Source organism: Gopherus flavomarginatus, chromosome 4, assembly GCF_025201925.1.
Source record: "Gopherus flavomarginatus isolate rGopFla2 chromosome 4, rGopFla2.mat.asm, whole genome shotgun sequence".
NCBI classification, from domain to species: Eukaryota; Metazoa; Chordata; order Testudines; family Testudinidae; genus Gopherus; species Gopherus flavomarginatus.
The window spans coordinates 206,801,522-206,823,672 of NC_066620.1; the positions used below are offsets into that span (position 1 = coordinate 206,801,522).

Sequence of the window (22,151 nt, forward strand, 5' to 3'; positions counted from 1 at the left end):
ACAATGAAAGCAAGACTGGACAGAGCACTGGAAGAGATATTGTAGGAAGAGCTCTGGGTAAGAGACAGGCAAGACAGCCTAATAGATCTTTTCCATCTCCAGCGGCTAGGATGATCAGAAACTGCGAGTTCTTTGGGGAAAAGGACTGGCATTTACTATATGTCTGAACAGAGCATGGTAGATTGTGTTGCATTTCTTTTACTGGGGCACTCACGTATGACTTCATTAAACAATAATGTTTTTCAGTGATCTTGTTCTCTTTTTCTTTTCTTTCCATCCAGCAACTAACTACATCAAGAATTGAAAGTTGTAGGAATTGGCAAACCAGAAAAGGACAATAGCCCATGAAGTCCAACACGCTGTCTCAAACAAATGCTCCTTAGCAGACAATAAAAACATCTGGTGCATACAGCCAGGCAATTATTTTTTGTCTGAATGTTAAGACAGTTTGGGAGGATTATGCTGTGAAGTGCCTCGATTGGTTTGGCCAAGTGCTTTTGTGGGAGAGGGATGGAAGAAGCATTACTATTACTGTGTATTATTAGGGAAATTTTCTTCCTGACCCCAGCTAGAGGGAAGTTTATGTCCTGACACATGAGGATTAACAGCCCAGATAAACAGTAACTGAGCTGCTCCCTAACTGCTAGCCTGGTTTTTTTAAAGTAGCTTTTTACTATGAGAAAATCCCCCGTGTCACGTACGTTTATGGAATGTGAGACTATCCCACGCAGCTGGGGATGCTTAGTAACGAGGGTGAGTGGCATAGTCTGCTGAGGTCCTGCGGAGGATTTGTATGCAGGGCTGCTGCTTTGATGTGGATGCTCTTACCTGCTGTAGGCACGCTAAGGTTGTACTGAGGTAAGATGAATAGGAAGGCAGTCTTGGCTGTTGCCTGTTAAAGAGAAAAAAAAACACACCTGGTTAAAGTAAATCATAATATTTTCAATGAACCAGGTATAGGTTCCCCTCCCCATATCCTCAGAACAATCCACCCTGCAGGAACGGTCCCCACTGAAATCCCAGCTCTGTATGGCTCATGGCAAAGGGTCCCCTGTTTAAAGCCAGCTACATCTGTTTGTATCCCTCTGCCTCTTCCTAGCCAGCTGCCTTTGCTCCACAAAGCCGACTGCTCAGTAACCAATCACACGGAACTCGGTTCAGGAGACAAAGTCCAGTCCTGTCAGCAACCTCTTTCCCCCGGGTCACAGGTCCCAACTCCAATCACATTGCAGTGCATGCTGGTTAAGTCCAGATCCTCTGCTCAGCCAACAGTCTAAACTGATTTATGAGACTAGGTGGGTGGAGACTATGATTTGCTGGTGTCCTGGGCAAGGCTGGTACTTTCGGTCCAATCCAGTTTGCAGGTGAAGTCCGGTACCACTATTAGCTCCCCTGTTAATCATTGCAGCTCATCGCCTAGAGCAGATCCCTTAAATCAGGGCAGCATGGGGGGAGGAGATTACCCTGCCCCACTGCACCACTTCTGTGGGTAATCAAGAGGCATCAGCTGTTTCTTTGGGGCCTTCACCTTGCTGCAAAAGACTAAGCTTAAAAGGGAAATGGCAAAGGGGTAGACGGGACCACATTCTAGTCATGTCGTCACATCACGGAGCGGACTTAAACTGGATTTAAGCTTAACTACGGAGCAGCCATGCCAACAGCCAGACTAAGAAACAAAGCGCCCCACTGGAAAGCGCAGGGAGGGGACAGGCGTACAGACATGTTGTGACAACTAGCGATCAGGACAGAATTACACTCCCTGAGCCCTGACGTGCCCCGTTTGTTCGTCTCCGAAGTGCTCCCAGGTCCTTCAGGATGAAGCATGCTCCATTCATCCTTGCACACTGTGATCACGCAAGATCAGTTCAATCTAAGGATGCTTTACACAGAGCCTTGTAACGAGGAGCCAGGATTTCTAGTCATAGTGTGACAAAGCCCCCATATGCCTGAGCAATACATCAGGCTGAGGGACAGGCCCTCACTCACACACCCCAGCCTCTTGCTCTTAAAAAGGGAAGGAATCACAGAGGGCTAAAGCATTAGTGTTTGCCTTTGAAAACTATTTGGTTTTAATGGGCACTTAGGGATACCAGCACAGTACGTTGACTGGCTTTGGTTCACAAACGAATGCCCAGGCTCCCCAGAATAACCTCAGCCCTGTGCTGGGTGCAAAGCGCTGTAGATTGTAAACAGATTTAGCCAGCAGATCTTTACAATAATCCCTCCTACTGGTGACAGACACAGGGATTAGCCATGCCAGAACCACTGAGGAGAGCGGCAGCTGCTTGTTAACACTCCTTGGGTGGGGAGGAAAAGCAGCTTTAGTAATCAAATGGAAGCTGTTGCAGATGGCACACATCTATAGATACATCCTGTAAAGTCCATGTTTTGGGCTGAGAGCTTGGTAAGCACATCAGGGTTAATTCTATCCTGCTCACAAAACCTCAAGGATACCAGGGCTAAAATTTTTCAAAATGATGTGTCTGTATTGTGCATGTTAACCCCAAGTGTCCATCCAGCATCTGTGCATGGTCTCTCTGCTCCTTGAAATCCCACGTGAGTTCAGTTGTTGGCAAGCTGGCTACTCTAAGAGCCTTCTAGGGTTCAGGAGGGTGCCGAGACTGGGGCTGAGCAAGGGCTGCCCAGTGTGGGGAGGAAGGCCAGAACTCTGGAAGGCTGGGATTGGGAAGCCACATCCCTGGGTCTGACCTTCACACTGCTGCTGGGTCTCAATCCGACCTTTGGGCCCAGAACCAGAAGAGAGGAGGCTTGCACTGGGAGCTCAGGCGGGGAGAGGTTAGCATGGCCGTAGAGGTGAGTGTGAAGTCTGTCAGTGGAGGGCAGGAAGGAGAGGTAGGCAAGTATTAGTTTCCAGTTCCTCACTGCAGGAGCACGGAGCTCTGATCGCTCCCATGCTCTCTGGGACTCCAGCCTCAGCTGGAGAAAGGTTGGAAACAAGGCAACCAAGCCATCTGGAACCAAGAGCTAAGGCTGCGTTTTCATTGGTGTTCAGTCACAAAACGGATCCATCTGCCCTCTGGTTAGCAGGGTCCAAGCGAACGACAGGCCAAGTGGGAGGTGCGGCTGCGACACTGAGCGAGACAGCACTCCCTACGTCACACCCCAGGAAACAGAACCAAAAACAATACCAGAAACCCGACCCTGAGCGAGATGGAAGGGAGCAGGTCCTGAAGCGCACGCTCCCATAGCAAAGCCTGGGCCACCAATGCTCAACTGAGCCCCAAAAGTGGGCATGCCTGGGAGAAGGCAGCATTAAATCAAGCAATTCCCCAGCTCTAGAATAGCAGAGCCAGAACCGACATTCCAGGCTCTATCCCGACAGACCACAGCGATCAAACGCTATCGACACAGCACAGCTACTGTCTCCAGGGCCAGCCAATCAACAGCGACACTGAGCACTTCAAGAGCTTTGCGCCTTCCATGCATTGCATGGATGACAGTAAACCCCGCAACGGGGTGCAGGCAGGCTGCCTGGGCAGAGATCTCTGCAATTCAACAGGCCTCACTAGAAGATGGATTTGATTGGAAGTATCCAATTGATTTACCATCTTCCATCCGAGGGTCTCTAACTACTTCAGCAGCTCAAGCTGCGTATCACCTCTTGGAGGTAGGGAAACTGAGGCACTGAGAAGTTAAGGCAGGAATTTCAGTCTTGGGTGACTGAGCTACTAATAAGAAGTGTGGCACAGCGAACAGAGAAATGGACTGGGACTCAGAAGACCTGGATTCTAGTTCCAACTGCAACTGGCCTGCTGGGTCACCTTGGACAAGTCACTTTAGCCGCCCGCTGCCTCAGTTTCCCCATTTGTAAAATGGGGCTAACCACTCAGACCTTCTTTGGAAAGCACTTTGAAAACTATGGATAAAAAGTGCAATACAAAATCTAGGTATTCTAAACCACCTATTCCCCAGATCCCGCTAAGTGATTGCTTAATTAATGTCCAGGACCTAAACAAAAGTAGCTTGATTTTCAGAGATGTTGGGCTTCTAGAACTCCCACTGAAAGCCAGATCCCTTTTATTGAGGTTCCTAGGCATGCACAGTACTAAAGGTTAAGGCACATGTGCCTGGCTAAATAAACCAGTTGTTTAGTATAAAAGTAAACAGCAGCTACAGGTTTTTCCTGCCCCCGTCCCACTTCACAGAGACTATCTGGCTAGGGGAGAGACTGCCGTGCTAGTTCTGAACAGAACCCTGGGAACCTTCAAAGACTTGCACATCCTGGAGTTTAGAGTCACACCATACCCTGAGCCTCGCGCTGCACAGCTGGTTTGATGTGGATTGACCCTCCAGCACACTACACACGTTCATGAACTGCCCATTCGGCTTGTGCCCCCATCGGGCTTCCCAAAGTGACAGTCCACTGAGATGTCACTTCATTCCAATTCTATCGTCCCCACAAGGCTATGGGAACCGGAAGTGCAATTCAGCTCAATGACCCTAATAAAATAATAATATCGTCTTACTCTTATCAGTAGATCTCAAAGCACTTTACAAAGGCGGTCAGTTTCATATTCCCACTTTATAGATGGGAAAAATGAGGCCCAGAGCAGCAGTACCCAAGATCACCCAGCAAGTTAGTGGAATAGAACCAGGTCTCTTGAGTCCTAGTCGAGTGCTCTATCCACTAGGAAACTGCACATAAAAGGGTAAAAGTAACAAAGTGTTACGGCAAACCACACATGTGATTGCCTCCATAATGCCATAGCTAGACATAGAATCACGGGACTGGAAGGGACCTCAAGAGGTCCTCTAGTTGTCTCCTGCATGACCATAAATACTATACAGATCTCTACCCCAAAATGTTTACAACCTTTTAGAAACATCCAATCTTGATTTAAAAGTCACCAGTGATGGAACATCTTACCGAGGCTCCTGGTGGATTCTCCAATGGTTAATTCCCTTCACTGTCACAAATGTACATCTTTCCAGTCTCAATTTATCTAGCTTCAGCTCCCAGCCACTGGATTGAGTTGTACCTTTCTGCTAGCCTGAAGAGCCCACATCAAATATTTGTTCTCCATGTAGGTATTTATAGACTGCAGTCAAGCCAGGCCTAAACCTTGTCTTTGATACACTAAATAGATTGAACTCCATGAGTCTGTCACTATAAGGCATGTTTGCTAAACCTTTAATCATTCTCATGGCTCTTCTCTGAACCCCCTCTAATTTATCAATATCCTTCTTGAATTGTGGATACCAGAACTGGGCACAATAGTCCAGCAGCAGTTGCACCAGCGCCAAATACAGAGTAAAATAACTCCTCCTCTCCTATTGAAGATTCCCCTGTTTATGCATCTCCCGATCACATTAACCTAACTTTGGCCACCGTGTTGCACTGGGAGCTCATGTTCAGCCGATTATCCACCATGACTCAAGCCTTTTTCAGAGTCATGGTGTAGACGAGCAGACTCACCCCTGTGGCGCCTCCTGCTGGTGACTTCTGGGAATTAGCTCGATTCAGCTCCAGAGCGCCCTCTGCAGGCCGGTGATCTGCCTTCCAGCTACTGGCCCCCATGTCCCTCCCAGGATTGTGGTGCCCCTTTAACTGGGTCTCCCTCTCCCAGGGGAACCCCCACCCCACTATCCCCACTTTGGGCAGTAGCCAATACTGAGGCAGTCTCCATCTAGCCCCTGCTATCTGGGGCAGACTGCAGTATAAGCCACTCATCACAGGCAAAGGGGTTTGGACCTGCTGCCTTTGCCTACCCCTGGGCTGCCCTCTGCAACTCCCAGTACCTCTTGGCTTAATGCTAGGCTGCAGCCTGGGGCTTTCCAGTCAGGAGCTCCCCAGCTCCTCTGCCTTTCCTCAGCCCTGCTCCACTCTAGGTACTTTGTCTAGCTCCCTACAGCCAGGCGCTTCTCCCTCTAAAGGCAGAGAGAGACTTCTGAGCGCCTGGCTCCCAACCTCTTTATAGGGCCAGCTGGGCTCTGATTGGGGCATGGCCCAGCTGCAGCTGCTTCCCCCAATCTACCCAGCTCTTTCTTTCCACAGCCCCAGCTCTCTGCAGGGCTGGCTCTAACCCTTCCCAGGCAGGAGCGGGTGACCACCCTGCTACACATGGCCTCCCAGGACAGTGTACCCATCCTGTAAGCATGCCCTACATTCTTTGTTCGTAGGGGTATATTTTGCTGTATTACAACGGACATTGTTTGCTTGGACTTGGTTTACCAAGTGATCCCGATCACTCAGGCAGTGATCTATCCTCACCATATACCACGCCATCAATTTCTGCAGCATCTGCAAACTTTATTAGCGATGATTTTATGTTTTCTTCCAAGAGGATATAAAACCTCATACTCTCAGCTACGACTAACAGAGGTCAGGAAGAAATTTTCCTTGGGAGGCAGGCTAGGTCATAATAGTAGTTTATTTTACCTTTCATTGAATCAACTAATACTGGACCCTGACTGAGACAGAATTCAGACCTAGACAGACTGGGTCGGATCCAGTATAGGCATTCCTAAATTAAGAAGAAGAGAAGACAACAGCATAAAATTGCTTAGAAGAAGGGAAATAAAAGTGTGCGGGAGCTTTGTGTGGTCTTTGGGAAGCTACTTTATATAGAGAATCTTTGAAACGTAGAGCTGGAAAGGACCTCAAGAGGCCATATAGTCCTACCCCTTGCACTGAGATAGGCCAAAGTGTACCTAGACCAGAGGTTCTCAAACTGTGGTCCACAAACCACCAGTGGTCTGCAAGCTCCATTCAGGTGGTCTGTGGACAGTTCCCTTTAAGGTGCACACCTGGGTGGCCGCACACAAGAGAATGAAGGGCCATCCACCTAATTAGTGGAGGTGCGCAGGCGTGGCTCCACTAATTAAGTGCCTGGACCCTGGAGAAGACACACACATAAGGTGAGATGGTGGCCTTGGGGGGAATAGAGGGAATTTGGGATGTGCAGGGCCGTGGCAGCCAGAGAAAGGGCTGGGGCTGGGGCTGGGGCTGGGGCTGCCGTGGAGAGATGGCCCTCCATCCCAGCCCCAGCTCTGTGGCGGAGGAAAGAGAGCACATCCATCGCATTAGAAAGGTAAGACTACTGATATTAAAATACAAGTTGTGCGCTTTTAACTGTAGAACAAAAAAATATTAAGTTTTTTGATAGCACTTTTATCCAAAGTGCATGGTACAAACAACATTTGGAAAGATCCTTAAGAGGTCCGTTAAAACCCTCAGCAATTTTCAAGTGGTCAGTGAAAGAAAAAAGTTTGAGAACCACTCACCTAGACCATCCCGTACAAATGTAACCTGTCCTTAAAAACCTCCTCTCTTGGAAGCCTATTCCGTACTTCACTATCCTTAGAGTTAGGAAGTGTTTCCTAATATCTAACCTAAATATCTCTTGCTGCAGATTAAGCCCATTACTTCTTGTCTAACCCTTGGGGGACATGGAGAACAATTGATCACTGTCCTTGTGAGAACAGCCCTTAACAGATTTGAAGTTTGTTATCGGGTCCCACCCAGGTCTTTTTTCCTCAGGACTAAACATGCCCAGTTTGTTAAAACTTGCCTCAGAGGTGAGGTTTTCTAAACCTTGAATCATTTTAGCTGATCTCCTCAAGACTCTCTCTAGTTTGTCCACATATTCCTTAAAATGTGGTGCCCAGAACTTAACACAGTACCAAGTAGAAAGGGACAATTACTTCCCAGGTCTTACATATGAAACTCCTGTTAAGATCAGCCTTTTTCTCAACTGCAACACATGGTTGAGTCACACTCAATTTGTGATCCACTGTACCTGGGCTTGGAAGGATTGGATTTTTACCGGTAAGTTTCAGTAAATGTTGATTTTACTATACATACACACAAACAGATGGAAAAAATACCTCCATCAATGATAACAGAAATTTATATATAGGCAGAGTAAGAAAAATGCTGTTTGAGACTGTATTAGAGTTTGATTTAAGGATATTTATTTTGTGTTCTTTGACATATGATGTTGACAATTTGTGTTTTAATGGTTATAAAGTTTTTCCTTTTGTATCTCAATGTCTATTGTCATTAAATGATTATCTGACACCCCTCAATAATTCCCTGCAACAGTGAAAATTTAAATTAATAGTAGAAAAAATGCTTAAAAATAAGCATCAATATTATCCACCAAATTTATTTTAAAAATAAATAAAAATCGTACTCTGCCAAGCCTAATTACAACCCCCGGGTCGTTTTCAGCAGTACTACCAGCTAGCCACTTATTCCCGTTCTGTAGCTATGCATTTGATTTTTCCTTCGTAAGGGAAGTACATTGCATTCATCTTTACTGAATGTCATCTTGCTGATTTCAGACCAATTCTCCAGTGTATCAAGATTGAACCAAGAATCCAATATTTTGAATTCTAACCCTGTCCTTCAAAGTGCTTGCAACCCTCTGAGTTTGGTGTCATCCACAAATTTTGTGAGCATATTCTTCACTCTATTAGCCAAGCCATTAATATTGAATAGTAGCAGACCCAGGACAGACCCTTGAAGGACCCCACTAGATAGGTCCTCCCAGTTTGACAGGGAACCACTGATAACTACTCTTTGAGTAGTTTTTCCAACCAGACTTCCATTCAACTTGTGGTAGTTTCATCTAGACCACATTTCCCTAGTTTGCTTATGAGATTGTCATGTGTCAAAGGGGTTACTATAATCAAGATACATCATATCTACAACTTCCCCTCTATCCACTAGGCCAGTAACCTTCTCAAAGAAGGTAATTAAATATCTAGAGTAATTTTTACAATGTAAAATATATTGTTATTACACAGACACACGCACACAAAGGTGATTAGAGAATTCAGATGATAAATATAAGCTAGCACTGATGACATTTAATATAAAGGCTAAATTGTATAGTTCAGTGGTCCCCAACGCGGTGTCCACGGGCGCCCGCTGGGGCATCTATGTGCGCTCACGTACTGTCCAGCGGACAAGCATCCACCGAAATGCTGCCAAGAAACAGCAGCATCCAGAGGCGTTGCTGCTGAAATGCTGCTTCTTGGCGGCATTTCGGCAGATGCTCGTCCACCGGCCACGGTCCTCGGTTGCTCATCATCCAGGTGCCCGCCAGACAAAAAATGTTGGGGATCATTGGCTAGTTGATGGAGCAAAGACCTGGGAACAAGGATACCAAGGAGCTCTGCCACTGGCTTGCTGGGTGCCTTTGGCTAGTCACATGCCCCGTGCCTCAGTTTCCCCATCTGTAAAATGGGTATAATCATACAGACTTGCTTTGTACATCCAGCTGAGATCTACTAATGAAGGACACCATATAGGAATCAGGACTCCTGGCTTCTATTGTCAGAACTTTGCTGCTGACAAAGTAAACTTGGGCAAGTCACTTAATCCGTGTATCAGTTTCCCCAGCTACCAAATTGAAGTATTTACCCTACCTCGCAGGGGACGTGGAATTCACGGTGTGCAAAGACCCCCTTCACTGCAGAGTGCAGTGTTAGCAGCAAACACTTGAGTTAGTGATAACAAAATGTGACAAGCTGAATCATCTGTACTGAAATCAGAGAATTAAAACCTGGAATGTTCATGTATCCAAGCAAGTGGCAACACACCAGTTTTCTATTCACCCCCTCATGAGCTATCTAGCTTCTTCCATACCACGCAGGCAAGTGGAGAGCTTTAGAAACAAAAGACTTAGTGCACTGTGAGGTTCAACACAAATAGACAGAAGCTGCATTTAGTACAGGTTAACAACCGCCATTTAGAAGACTGCAATCTATAAAACACTGCAACTGTCTCAGTGTCTTTCAGATAAGGCTCTCTCCCGCACAACTATGAGCATGACAATTGTTTACCCAGCAACCACCCTCCACCCCAGAGGTTGCTGCATTTCAGTTGTATTCTAAAAAGCCCTACATGATAACTAGACAATGATAGCTAGTGATATTATGACTTACACAGCGCTATCATCTGTATGTCTCGGATTTATGAGGAGGAGCCCTGTGTCATTTCCATTTTACAGATGGGGAACCGAGGTACTTGCCCATGGTCAGACAGAGTCAGCAGCAGAGTGGGGGAACAGAATTTCAGTCTCCTGCAGCCCACCTACAATCCAAATCCTTAGTGAATATCTCAGAGACCTTGTGCCACAGAATAGGGAGACATAGTAGAGAACAAAAGTATTTCTTTCCATTCGCTGGACCAGGGCTTTGTAAAGCTTACTGGTCCTAAAGCACTTGTACTGCCCACCAAGGGACTTCCAGTCATGCTGGCTGCAAGATTTCATACCTTAACACCACAACATCCTTACCATTCTACTCCCAAAGCTCTGGTCAATTCCAATGTGATTTTAGCAGATAATCTCATGCATGGCTAAAGTTAACGATTTCTGCTATTTCAAAGCAGGGTTCCAAGCTTTCAGATGACACAAAACACTGTTTTCTACTAGCTTTGGCAAATCAAGATAGCAACCACTAAAACCCATGTCTGAACTGAAGCAGAAAAGAATCAAAAAGCAAGTTAGTCATCAGAATGATTCAGTTTTAAATGTCTGAAGTCTCATGACCAGCCAGGTTTGGAAACAGATGTGGTATGTCAGGGGGGAACTGAGAATCCCAGCCTTCCTGGGCTATGCAGCAACGGCTTTGCAGGCCTGAGGGCTCACGAGATTTGTGACAGTAATGTTGCTGCTGGTCCTTCTAACATTACCACAAGTCTAGTCATGGAACTTGGACCAAATATTCTCTGCATCTGGAAGCTGATTCTCTTCCCAACCCCACCTCCTCCCCCCATTGCTATGCATGTGAGGTGGAACCAAAGCACAAGGATAGCTTTTAAAGAGGCTGATATGACAGGGACTGTGAAATTTTCCTTCACACTAAATCAGAATTTCTGTAAGTGTGAAATTATTCCATAAAGTGTCAGCTACAGCCAATAACACCCGTGTCTTCCTTGTCCCTCTAGGGAGAAACCCAGGAGCACCATGTGTTCAGAGATTCGCAGGCCTAGTGAGTGTCCCTGCTGGTGACTGTCTCCGCTATGCAAGTCCAGCAGAGTTGGCTGCCTAGAGATTCCAAGTTGAGGCACATGGTGTTTCTACAGCAATTCCCCGAGTTACTCTGGTTTTCGTTAGTGAGACTGTGAAGAGTTGCCTTGGGGCACTAGCAGGGTCAAAGTTCATACTCTGGGTACTGCTTCTTGCTCACAAGTGGGGAGGAAGCTTGCATTGTTGCTGCTTTTACTATGCCTGTTCTATGCACAGAGGACGGAAGCCTCTGGAGCTTTCATTCAGATACCCACCACTGGCATTAACTTCACTCGAAGGCTTCAAACCGTTCCAGAGATGATTACAAATTCAAACTAAATTCTGCTCTCTATAGTCAGAAGCGCCCAGATTAATAACAATGAAATCACTGAAATAATACAATTGGAACCACTGTTTAACCTAATTGGCAAGATGAGCTGTGCCCTCTCAGGGCAAATAACATTTTAAGGCCAGAAGAACCCATTTTCATCATCTAGACTAGTGGTCTCAAACTCAGTTTACCTTAGGGCCAGTGCCAGTCCTTGAATCCTCCCAGCAGCCAATAACGTCACTCATGACGCCCAGAACCCGCTCTCCAAAACTCCCCTGCCCCCACCTGCCTAAGGCTCTGGGAGGGAGTTTGGGGGGGGGTCTGGGGTGCAGGCTCTGGGAGGGAGTTTGGGTGCTGGATGCAGGCTCTGGGCTGGGGCAGGGGATGGGGATGCAGGAGGAGGGGGGGAGGAGTGCAGGCTCTCGGAGGGAGTTTGTGGGCTGGGGGTACATGGGAAGGGGATGCAGGGAGGGGGTGTGTGGGAAGGGGGTGCAGGCTCTGTGAGGAAGTTTGGGAGCAGGGAGGGGGTGGGGCTTCGGGAGGGGCTTTGGTGCTTACCTGGGGCTCTCAGGTGGGGTGGGCCGGGCCGGGGGGCCTCCACACGCTGCTGCCCCCAGGCACTATCCCCGCAGCTTCCCACGGGCCGCAGGGGCACTTGAGGCACAGCCCCGCCCTGGGGCTGCAGGGAGGGGCCGGTAGATATATGGAGTGAGCAGGCAGATGCCGCTCAGCTCCGCTGCACTGCCAGGGCCCCAGGCCATTTTAAATCGCCTGGGGTGGGGGGAAGCGCTCGGGGGTGGCAGGTGGGGCCAAGGCAGAGACCCGGCCCCAAAACTGCTGAAGCCCCGTGGGCCACACTGGGGAGGTTTGCAAGCCGCAGATGGCCCACGGGCCGTGAGTTTGAGACCACTGATCTAGACTGACCTCCTGCAGAACACAGGCCACTCCCCAATTCTTGCTCAGATCCCAAAATGCTGAACAAGGGCATTTCTTTCTAGAAGCACCTCCAGTCTCGATTTAAAGACTGAGGCCTGGTCTAGACCAGAAAGTTAGGTCGGTTTAACTACATTGGTCAGGGGTGTGAACAATCCACACCCCTGAGCAGCAGCATTAAACCAACCTATGTCCCATGTAGACAGTGCAAGGTTGGCGGAAGGATTCCTCCATCGACCTAGCTACCACCTCTCAGGGAGGCGGATTACCTGTGTCGATGGAACAACCCCTCCTGTCAGCATAGCTAGCATTTACACCGAAGCACTATAGCAGCTGCCTCATTGTAGCATCTTAAGTGCAGAGAAGCCCTGAGATCAGAGCCCCATCATTTTGGCAGTTGGTGCAAACACACACAGATCCCAAAGTGCTTGCAATCTAAACCGAAAGAAAATGCACGAAACAAGTAAGCACAGGGAATAGAGAAGGGACAATCAGCACTCCAACAAGATGAATACATGGCTGTGTAGACAGGCTACATGCACCACTGGCAGGCAAGAGGGGTATTTAACAGGACACCTGTAATGTCCTGCTGGCCACATGTAAATTAGAGTGTCAAATTCTGCTCAGTCATACGAGTGTTTACCCCTCACAGTGAGGTCATCCCAGTATTTGACCCCCTGTGTATGATCTGATGTGGCTGGATAACTTCATTTGGAGCAGAACTGGCATCAAGTATTTACACCGTCCAATATATGCTGTTTAACATAATCCAGGGTACTGTGCAGACAGAGGGGCATGATCTATTGGCCCACGCACAGGACAGTGAAACAGGAACTCAGGAGCACTAGCCCTGGCTTTGTGCCTCTGGGCAAGTCACATAACTGCTCTGTGCCTCAGTTTCCCCATCAGTAAAATGGGGATAAGACTTCCCAAACTCACAGGGGCATGGCAAGCACTGGTATTTGCAAAGCATTAGGATGAACTGCATTAAGAGTCCAATAAAAGATCTAACTATATAAGAAATTTATAATAGAAACAGCAACTGTAAAACTATTTGGTCCAAAGATGGGTATGCAGAACCTGGAGGCGCTGGTGACAGCTTTTTTGAAGTTCTTGAAGTAGAAAAGAAAGAACCAGAACCCTTTGTAAGTCACTTGGGAGGTACTGGTGGATTCAAAGAGGAAGACCGCATCAGAGCGAGAAAGTTCAGACTGCAGGTGGCAAGTTGCAACCACAGCTCACAGCTGACCAAGAACTAGGCTCATCCTAGGATTTGTGTTATACCCAGAGTCCCTCACCTCAGCCTGCTTGTCTCTTACCTGCTATGTCTCATCTTGTATACTGGGACTTTCAGAGACTAAGGGAGTGAGACACCTAAATCTCACTGAATATCAATGGGGTCTGGAATGGGCTTATCAAACCAACCTAAGTCATTTAGGAGCCTCAGCCCCAGGGACTTGGGGAAGTTACAGCCCTCCTAGGAACTTGTGCTCCTAAGGGCACATTGACACTGCAGTCAGGGGGTGTCACTTCTGCCTTGGGTAGATGTACACATACTAGCTTTGATCCAGATAGTGAGCCAAAATAGCAGTGGCGCTGGAGTTACGTGGGTGATGGGATAGGCTAGCTGCACCCCTCACACACTGAGTATGTACTCGGGCAGCTAATCCGTGTCACTGCCCACGTAACCATCGGCCACACTACTATTGTGAGTGCGCTAGCCTGACGAAAGCTAGCACAAGTACATCTACCCGAGCTGGAAAGGACACCCCTGGCTGCCGTGCAGATGTATCCTAAGTCACTTACACTCTTTTGGAAATCTCACCCTTTGGTTGCCAGCTCTTTAGGACAGTGACTGTCATAGATTCATAGATTCTAGGACTGGAAGAGACCTAGAGAGGTCATCAAGTCCAGTCCCCTGCCCTCATGGCAGGACCAAATACTGTCTAGAGCATCCCTGATAGACATTTATCTAACCTACTCTTAAATATCTCCAGAGATGGAGATTCCACAACCTCCCTAGGCAATTTATTCTGTCTGTGCAGCACCCACCACCACAGCTGTTTGGCCTCCAGGTGCTACCACCGTACAGATGTTAAACTATCAGCACCACACTCAGCCTGAGACCACCTTGAGAAATAGACACCAAGACACCTTCCCTTTAGTACAGGAACAGCAGCTCAGCCCCACCTCCCTCACAGGCACTACAGGCGAGAACATAAACCGATGCCTCATCTCCAAGATGCCTTTACCTTGCGTTCTCTTTGCAAGTCTGTGCAGCAACTTGGCCACGGGCCGTTTGCCAGGCTCTCCTGCTGCCTGCGTAAACACACTGGCACCAGCTGGAGTTTGGAATCCATCGAGTGCAATGCCAGCCGGTGACGTGGAGAACAGTCAGATTAGGGGAATGAGCAAGCGGGGGAGAGAGAAGCTACTGTTTGCACAGAACGATTTGCAAGGGACGGCATTAGCCAAAACGAAGCTTCCCGAATGCTGTGCAAATTACAGTCCTCCTGCCCTACTCCAGCTACTAGCCAGATGGGTTTTAATCTCCCAATCACTCAGACAGGAATCTGCTCCGGTGAATACGACACTGACACCTGATCCAATGAGAGTCTAAACTGGTGACATTAAAACCCCAATTCTAGAACTAGGCTGGCATCCAACAGTCACTCAGTATGTCTACACTGCACAAAAAAGCCTGCAGCAGTAAGCCTCAGAACCTAGGTCTACACACTCAGACTCATGGGGCTTGCGCTACGGGGCTAAAAATAGCAGTATAATGTTCCCACTTGGACAGGAGCTGAGGCATGGAAACCCGGAGAGGGGGTGGATCTCAGAGCCTGCGCAGGAATGTCTACACTGCTACTTTTAGCCCTGTAGCGTGACCCCTAGTATGTAGACCTGGGCTCAGACTCACTGCTGTGGCACTGTTTGTTCAGTGTAGACATGCCCTCAGTTGCTTGTCTCTAGCAGAACCCTTGGCAAGGGGAGGGGGGGGCACATGCTGGAATAGCATTCAGCACCCTTTATGTCCAATGCAACAAGCACCATCCTTGGCAAATGGTGCAACAAATCAAAACCTTGTGAGAATGTCAGAATAGCAGCTTCTTCTGCAGCTAAGAGAATATCTGGGCCAAGGAGAAAAATCCAGCACGGAGAGGGGTACAGTCCCCTCTGGCAAATACAGCACTGCCAGTATTAGAGAAACATCACACTGGGAACTACTCAACATGCCACAGGGAAGTGAATGGGATAATGGGGTCCACAAATTAAAGGAACACAGCACAGTTATTACGACAAGTATTTGAAGACGTATCGTCACAATGCACAGCCTACCTGTTTACTTATAACTGAGAGTGAATGAAGTCAAAATAATTCTTAGTGTGGGAGCTGCTTATCCCAGATAAATGCTGGGGTGCCCTTTTCCCCCTTTAGAAGAGAACCTGGAGCATGCACAGATCCATGTATCAATAATTCATGGCTCTGTTACTGACATATCTTGGATTATTAAAGCTGGAATTTTTAAAATGTCAAGATTTTTAGATGTGACTAGAGATTCTAGGCATCCAAAACAGACCTATTAAAGGGCATCCCCTCCCCCTCAGAAAACCAGGTCCCTTTAATAGGTCTTAATCGAATATCTTAAAATCCTGACCCCACGCACTTCTTTGTTCAAGCTGTTGGCACTTTGCAGGTCATGCAGCAAAATCAAAAGTGAAACTGACAAATGTTTCTAGTCAGAACCCGGTCAGTTTCACTTTCAGGTGTGCCCAGGCACTTATCCGCAGCTAATAGGAGGCTATTGGGTTTGGTTTTCAACACTTTTAAATGCATAAACCTGGCCCCGCCCTGCCTGGGAAGTTTGCTTAGAAATAAATCATAGAAATGTAAGACTGGAAGGGAATCTTTGTGTGTCATCTAGTTAGGGTGACCCAGAAAGCAAATGTGAAAAATCGGGACGGGGGTGGAGGGCAATAGGAGCCTATATAAGAAAAAGACCCAAAAATCAGAACTGTCCCTATAAAATTGGGACATCTGGTCACCCTACATCTAGTCCAGTCCCCTGCACTGAAACAGAACTAAGCATTATCTAGGCTCTCTGTAACCGGTGTTTTTCTAACCCATTCTTAAAAATCTCCAGTGACAGATTACACAGCCTCCTTACAGCAGTAAAATATTTCTGTTCATATTAGAGGTTTGTCAAACAATTTAAAAAATATACATTGCTTCCTAATGTTGTCCTCTGAGGGCTCGAGTGCCCACTGAAACAAAAATAAAAACCTGTTAATCCGAAGTACATTCCAGATGCATCAGAACAGGACCTGCACGTAATTTGGACTCCCAGATTTCAATGCTGAGGCTCAAGGATAAAACGGAAGGTTTTTTAGCATCTGATTCAAACACACTGTCCAAAGATACCTGCCTATTTTAACAGACAACAGTTCATCTACCACACATTTCCCTTATATTTATCTCCACCACACTAGGAGATCTAGGTTCTAACCCCAGTTCCGCCACAAATTCTGCAACCTCGGCCAGGTCACTTCACCTTTGTTCTCCCCGGTTTCCCTGTCCATCAGATACAAATGACACACTACCCTACAACAAAGGGCTACTGTGAGGCTTCATTCGTTACTATTTCTACGGCGTTTTAAGAGCTTTTCGTGGAGGGTGCTATAATAGGGCAGAGTATATTTAGTATTAGTCTGGAAACAGGAGCTCATTTGTCAGCCTCCTCCCCTTGGCAGGGTCATATTTGGGAGATCAGGATTCAGGACCACAACAGCGTTGAACATCTGAAACAAGGATGGGAACAAGAATGCAAGAAAAAGCATCACAACTTGACCTTTAATGGCTCTGGGTAAAATAGTTTCGTCTCTCCTCCCACCAAGCTGTGTGGTGACCCTAGAATCCAGATGTGCTTTTGGTTTTGACTAACTAAAACCACCTACTTTCAACGCACAGGGAGGTGGGAAGTTTCCAAGTTTAGTGAGTATAGGTTATACAAAGTAGCATTGCTGCACCTCCCAAGTGTGCTTTAGCAACAAGCTTATCTGAACTGTTTGAAACAAATAGGAATTTAACACAAGTCAGCAAGATTTTATTACCATAAATGTCTACAGCTCTGCAAGCCAGAAGAGAGGGCCTGGGACCAGGAAGCAGGGGTTTGATTCCCAGCTCTGCCAGTGGTCTGTTGGGTGACCCTGGGCAAGTCACATCATCCCTCCGTGCCTCAGTTTCCACATCTGTAAAATGTGGATAATGATACTGACCTCCTCAGTAAAGTGCTTTGTCGTTTGAGGGATGAAAAACACTGTGTGAGAGTTTGGTATTATTAAGGATAACCTAGTCAAAGCAAGAGCAACTGGTGGTGCAGTCATCCATGTCATAACACGGGCATTGCAAATCAAATCCTTTTCAAGTTTCATTTGTTGCTAGAACATGGTTTAAAAAAATGTCAGTGAAATAAAAGCAATTTGGAGCTTGGGTGAAGAGAACTTATTTTAATTTAAATATGGGGTAATTTTAATCAGAAAAATAGTGAAAGTGATTCTTTGCCATCACTTAGATTTACTTTTAGAATGAGCAAGCATGTCTTTTCAAAGCGTGGTCTGGTCTGTAGCTTCCTGCACTGACCCTGGACAGATCAGAGGTAGAATCCCATTTAGACGGCTTGCCAAAGAGGCCCAGGAGCTGTAGAAAATCCAGCGCTGCTTTCTGACTCTCACACTAACTACAACTTTCACACCATCAGTCTAGATGGGAACCAGCTCCAACATGAATTAAGAGGAGACAAACTGGGTTCAATCCAAAACAATATTGTCATCACATCAGCCTTCATCCTAGAAGCGACAGATGGAAAAGCGTATAGTAGATCACGTGCTCCATCTCACTGCCAAGACAAGACTGTTCACTATAGTTAGGGTCCTACTGAATTCACAGCCATGAAAAACATGGCACAGATCATGAAACTGATCTCTCCCTCCCATGAAATCTGGCTACTGTGTGGGTGTGAGGGGAGGGTGCGGGGCTGGAGGGGGAGAAAGGGGTGTCACAGTATTGCTACCCATACTTCTCCACTGCCTTCACAACTGGGTGGCCAGAAAGTGGCAGCTGCTAGCCAGGGACACAGCTCAGAAATCAGCACCACTGCAGGCTGCAGCGCAGAAATGAGGGTGGCGATACCATACCATGGCATTCTTACTTCTGCGCTGCTGCTGGAGGCGGCTCTGCCTTCAGAGCTGGGCACCTGGCCAGCAGCTGCCACACTCTGCCTGCCCAGCTCTGAAAGTAACGCAGAAGTGGCAATACCACGGACCTGTCACAATAGCCTTGCAACCCCCTTTTGGGATGGGACCCCCAGTTTGAGAAATGCTGACTTAAGGGCTTTACGTGTATCGGGGGTAGCCGTGTTAGTCTGTATCCACAAAAACAACAAGGAGTCTGGTGGCACCTTAAAGACTAACAGATTTATTTGGGCATAAGCATTTGTGAGTAAAAAGCCTCACTTCCTGGGTTTATTTACTCAAGAAAGCTTATGCCTAAATAAATCTGTTAGTCTTTATCATAAACTGTCAGGGTTGGAAGAGACCTCAGGAGGTCATCTAGTCCAACCCCCTGCTCAATGCAAGAGTGATCCCCAACTAAATCCCCAAATGGCCCCCTCAAGGATTGAACTCATAACCCTGGGTTTAGCAGGCCAATGCTCAAACCACTGAGCTATCCCTTCCCCCTGTAAGATGCCACTGGACTCCTTGTTGGTTTGTAAGGGCTTTACATAGTTATATTTTTAAATACATATTCATGCTTTGTGACAATATCTAAAACCATGAAATTTTAAAATGCTGTGATGTGAAATTTACCAAAATGGACTGTGAATTTGGGAAGGGTTTATCTATTGCACAGCATTGTGTCCAGTCCAGTTTCAAAGGCATCTCCCTAGCAAGGGACTTACAAGGCTCCTGTCACAGAGTGCATCACTTTTTAATGTATTTGTCCTTGCAACACCCCTCTGAGGTGGGTGAAGTACTATTATCCCCATTTTAGATGGGAAACAGAAGCACAGAGAAGCTAAGTGAGTTATACAAACCTTGTTGTGGAACAGAGACTTGAAGTCAGATCTCTCCACTCCTAGGCTAGTGCTCTAAGTGCTGCACTGTCCTTCTTCACCATCTGGCGACTGCCCCCTATCCAAGACAGAACACCAGGCTACAAAGGGCACTAGTCTGACCTGCCAAGGCAGGGTCTTGGTTACAAAGTGCTCTCTGCACAGGGATTTCCCACTGAAGTCAACAGAAGCTGAGTATGTGAAGAGCAGTTGCAGGGTCAGGACCTAAGAAGTTGATACAGTACTTTGTGTGTGAAATGCTGTACAGCTGTTCAGAGTTGTATTAGTCACCATGTTCATAGAATCATAGTAGTGTAGGACTGGAAGGGACCTCGAAAGGCATCTAGTCCAGTCCCCTGCACTCATGGCAGGACTAAATAATAACTAGACCATCCCTGACAGATGTTTGTCTAACCCAGTGGTTCTCAACCTGCGGCCCACTTGCAGTCCAATCAGCATGCAACAGCGGCCCACGTAACACAGAGAGCTGCATATGCAGACCATAGTGGTAAATAGGTTGAGAACCACTGGTCTAACCTGCTTTTAAAAACCTCCAATGACAGAGATTCCACAACCTCCGTAGGCAATTTGTTCCAGTGCTTAATCATCCTGACAGTTAGGAACTTTTTCCCTAATGTTCAACATAAACCTCCCTTGCTTCAATTTAAGCCCATTGCTTCTTGTTCTCCTTAACCTCTGAGGTTAGGACAATTTTTCTCCCTCCTCCTTGTAACATTTTACATACTTGAAAACTGCTCTCATGTCCCCCTCAGTCTTCTCTTCTCCATGCTAAACATACTAAATGTTTTGAATCTTCTCTCATAGGTCATGTTTTCTAGACCTTTAATTATTTTTGTTGCTCTTCTCTGGCCTTTCTCCAATTTGTCCACATCTTTCCTGAAATGTGGTACTCACAACTGGACACAATACTCCAGCTGAGGCCTAAGCAGCACAGAACTACACAACAAGCTTTAGGGCAGCAAGGACTGTGGCTGGATAGTAGCTCACCACCTGTAAGCTGACAACACACAACGGCGGCTGTCTAGGTCAGAAGTGTGCCAGCTACAGATTTGGAAGGAAATGGTTAAGTCACAGTCACACGGAGAGTGCCTGGGAGCCCAGAAAAATCCTTCCCTACAGGAAATGGTCTATTGTGAGGCAGGTTCTGACATTTCCTTCAGCCTTTCCATGTCTCTATTGCCAGACAGCAGGAGTGCCAAACCTTTCACCAGCTGAGGGCAGCATCTAGTAGTGTGGCCTAGGAGAGAGCTTGATACTCTCCTCTTTGATCTGAGCTCTGGCCACTACAGTCTAGAAGGGCTCGGTAGATGATGCTCTCTGAGCTCCACACCAGCCTGAATAAGGCCTAACTCACGGCCCAAAGGCTGCTCAAAGCCCCTGCGTCTTGCATTCACCCATCCCTGGGGAAGTGACTCCACCATGCAAACAGTCTCCGACGCTAGCAGACGTAGGACGGATTTTAGAAATGTCATGGAGCAGCAAGAATCAGAGGGGTAGCCATGTTAGTCTGGATCTGTAAAAGCAGCAAAGAGTCCTGTGGCACCTTATAGACTAACAGACGTATTGGAGCATGAGATTTCGTGGGTGAATACCCACTTCGTCGGATGTATGGAGCAGCAAGTGGCAGGACATGGAAGCAGCATGCCTGTGCGGGGTGAGAAAGGAAACAAGGAGTCAAAGGGGATACCCAGGTTGTGGGTCTGAGCAAGGATGATGATCAAGACGGGGGAGGGGAGGGGGGTGGAGGAGAGGAAGGATAAAGGCAGCTTTGGAAAGAGATCACCAGACAGGGATGCTGGAATTGTCAGAGATAGGCAGAGACAGAGGCAGGAGCGAGGGGGGCAGGGCAGGAGTGGAGAGAGACATCATTCCGGCAAAGATCACTGACCAGATCTCACAAGGAGAGGCTGTAAAGTGAGGCAGGGGCAAGGCAGAGTCCTGAGGCACCTCACCAGAGTGGGAAGGGGGAGAAGCACCCACGAAAAGAGACTCTGATCAGAGAGGTCGGAGGAGAACCAAGAAAGCCACAACAAAAGCCAAGTGAGGACAAGAAGTCAAGATGGGGGGTATGACTGATGCAGCCAAAATTGGCAGTTTAGGAGGCTGGACCAGAGACTGAGGACCCCCCTGGCCAGGAAGAGGCCATTAGAAACCTCTGTGACAGCAATTGCAGAGGGACACGGAGAGCCAGAGGACCCAGAATGCAAGACAGGGACTGGAGGTGCTGCCTGTGCATGCTGCATTCAGTGGGTTCATATGTGAAGGGTACAGAGGGGATGATGTGTTAGTAAGAGGCAGCTGGAGTCAAGAAATGACTTTCTAAAAGTACGTCTACACTTACAGAGGCATGCAGAGTACAGACACTGAACTCCCAGCTAGAAGGGATACAAATAGCAGTTTAGAAGGTGAGACATGGCTTAAGCAAGCAGAATGCCATACACGTTTGAACTTCCAGTGTATCTACCTACATGCCCCAGCAGTGTCTCCCACCTCTACGCTGCTATTTTTCAGGATACTGCCCCACTGCCACAGTCTTTTCCTGCCGTGGGAAAAGGCCCCAGCAGCTCTCTGTTGCTGGAGCCTTTCATTGTGACACACAGATACACAAGTAGTGCCTGTATTTTACATGCTGCCGTACGTGCAGGCACAGATCAAGGGTGCGGGGACCACAGCAGACGTCTACTATGAAAGGCAGCAGTAAAAGGGGAGAAGTTGAAGAGAAGAAGTGAAAGGAGATCAAGAGGGTGTGAGGTCACTGGGACAGGCGAAGGTG

The 22,151-nt window shown here is 47.4% G+C and overlaps 1 protein-coding gene across 1 annotated transcript in view; it reads right to left on the bottom strand.

Moving 5' to 3' along the window:
* The window catches only part of TRAM2 (translocation associated membrane protein 2), a 53,617-nt gene that overhangs the window by 26,202 nt on the left and 5,264 nt on the right, over nt 1–22,151 (bottom strand). The window contains exon 2 of the mRNA XM_050948910.1: nt 829–892. Coding sequence (XP_050804867.1) covers nt 829–892 — 64 coding nt within the window. The remainder of the gene's footprint in view (nt 1–828; nt 893–22,151) is intronic.